This window comes from Corylus avellana, chromosome ca5 (assembly GCF_901000735.1).
Source record: "Corylus avellana chromosome ca5, CavTom2PMs-1.0".
NCBI lineage: Eukaryota > Viridiplantae > Streptophyta > Magnoliopsida > Fagales > Betulaceae > Corylus > Corylus avellana.
The window spans coordinates 16,872,629-16,874,150 of NC_081545.1; the positions used below are offsets into that span (position 1 = coordinate 16,872,629).

General features: G+C 35.4%; 1 protein-coding gene across 1 annotated transcript; it reads right to left on the reverse strand.

Moving 5' to 3' along the window:
- Positions 1 to 296: 296 nt before the first annotated feature.
- Positions 297 to 1,273, reverse strand: LOC132181871 (zinc finger BED domain-containing protein RICESLEEPER 2-like). The gene is made up of 2 exons (XM_059595103.1): positions 446 to 1,273; positions 297 to 344 (listed from the first exon to the last, which is right to left on the reverse strand). Exons 1-2 carry the CDS (start codon positions 1,271 to 1,273, stop codon positions 297 to 299), a joined length of 876 nt encoding a protein of 291 aa, XP_059451086.1.
- Positions 1,274 to 1,522: the final 249 nt, after the last annotated feature.

Sequence of the window (1,522 nt, forward strand, 5' to 3'; positions counted from 1 at the left end):
GTCAAATGAGGTTCAAATAATCAAATTTTTGCTGCAAAATGAAAACAATTAAATGAACAAGGAAGAAAGTTATTACCTCAATAGGCTCAAATGATCAAGAGAGTTTCCAACAAAAGTACAATATAGCACTTAAACATTTCAAAATAAAACATACTTATCAAAATACAGACTTTATAAGCAAAAGGAGATTGAATCCAAAAATGAAGTATTCAAATTACAGACCTAAACAAGGAAAGGACTAATATAGATTGTATTACTAATACACTCCCTGTCTGAAATTCTACATCACATCACATTCAGGTAGTTGTAGTTGTAGTTGTAGGCAACTCCACTTCAACCAATTTCTACAAAAACAAACACAAATTTAATATGGCTAGTTCATACATAAATAAAATTTAGTAAAACATTAAATAGTCTACATACATAAATTATAAACAAAACTTACTTCACTAGCAGATTTTCTTTTCATGCCATGAAGTGCTCTCACCCAATCTGAATCACATAAGAGCATCTGAACAGTTTCAGGGGATAATGATGCTCTATGGGGTTCAATAACCCTACCACTAGCACTGAAGGAGGATTCAGAAGCAACTGTACTTATGGGAACAACTAAGATATCATTTGCCATTCTAGACAAGATACGGTACTTCAAGGCATTGCATTTCCACCATGCTAAAGCATCAAAATCTGTTTCCATATATACTCCATTCTCATTCTTACCACAAATGTAGACATGCTCTTCAAGATAAATATCGAAATCTGTTTTAATGGGCCGGATGATGTCACTACTTATATGGTCAGCAAACCTTGATCGACCTTTGAAAATTTTGGGCACCACATCTCTAACAATTGCACTTGAGGAAGGACAAGAAGAAACATTTACTTGGGCAGTTTCTTGCAATATACAAGCCATATGAGCAGAAACATATGACTCAAATAACTCTTTCAGAACTGCCAACACATTCTTAATGCGATCACCAGCTTCGGTCAAAGGATAAATGATAGGAAAACAGAAATTGATCAACTTCATCTTGTATCTTGGATCCAAGACAGCAGCTATGGACATCAACAAATTGCTATCACCCCAATACTTATCAAATTTGTCAATCATCTTAATTGCCATTGACCTCATGTACTCATTCCTATCATTACACTTGATCATCAAAACTTCTTTCATCCTCCAAACCTCAGGTAAATACAGATTTGCAGTAGGGTACTCACTACCCGATACATCATTGAAAACCGACAAAACCTGGTTCACATTATTCACCATTTCCCATTGTTCTGGAGTTACAACCCACTGAAATGCTTGCTCAACTCTATGGCACCTAGGGAACACTTCGTTGAACTTAATTGTAATGTCCAACATCATATAGGTGTTGTTCCAACGTGTGGGAAATCAGCTTCTTACAGGGTAAATGCAATCTCTTTGCTATCTCACTAAAGACATTCAACCTACTTTCAGAAGCCACAATATATTTTATGCCCTGCCTAACATCATCTATAATACCCCTAATTTCAG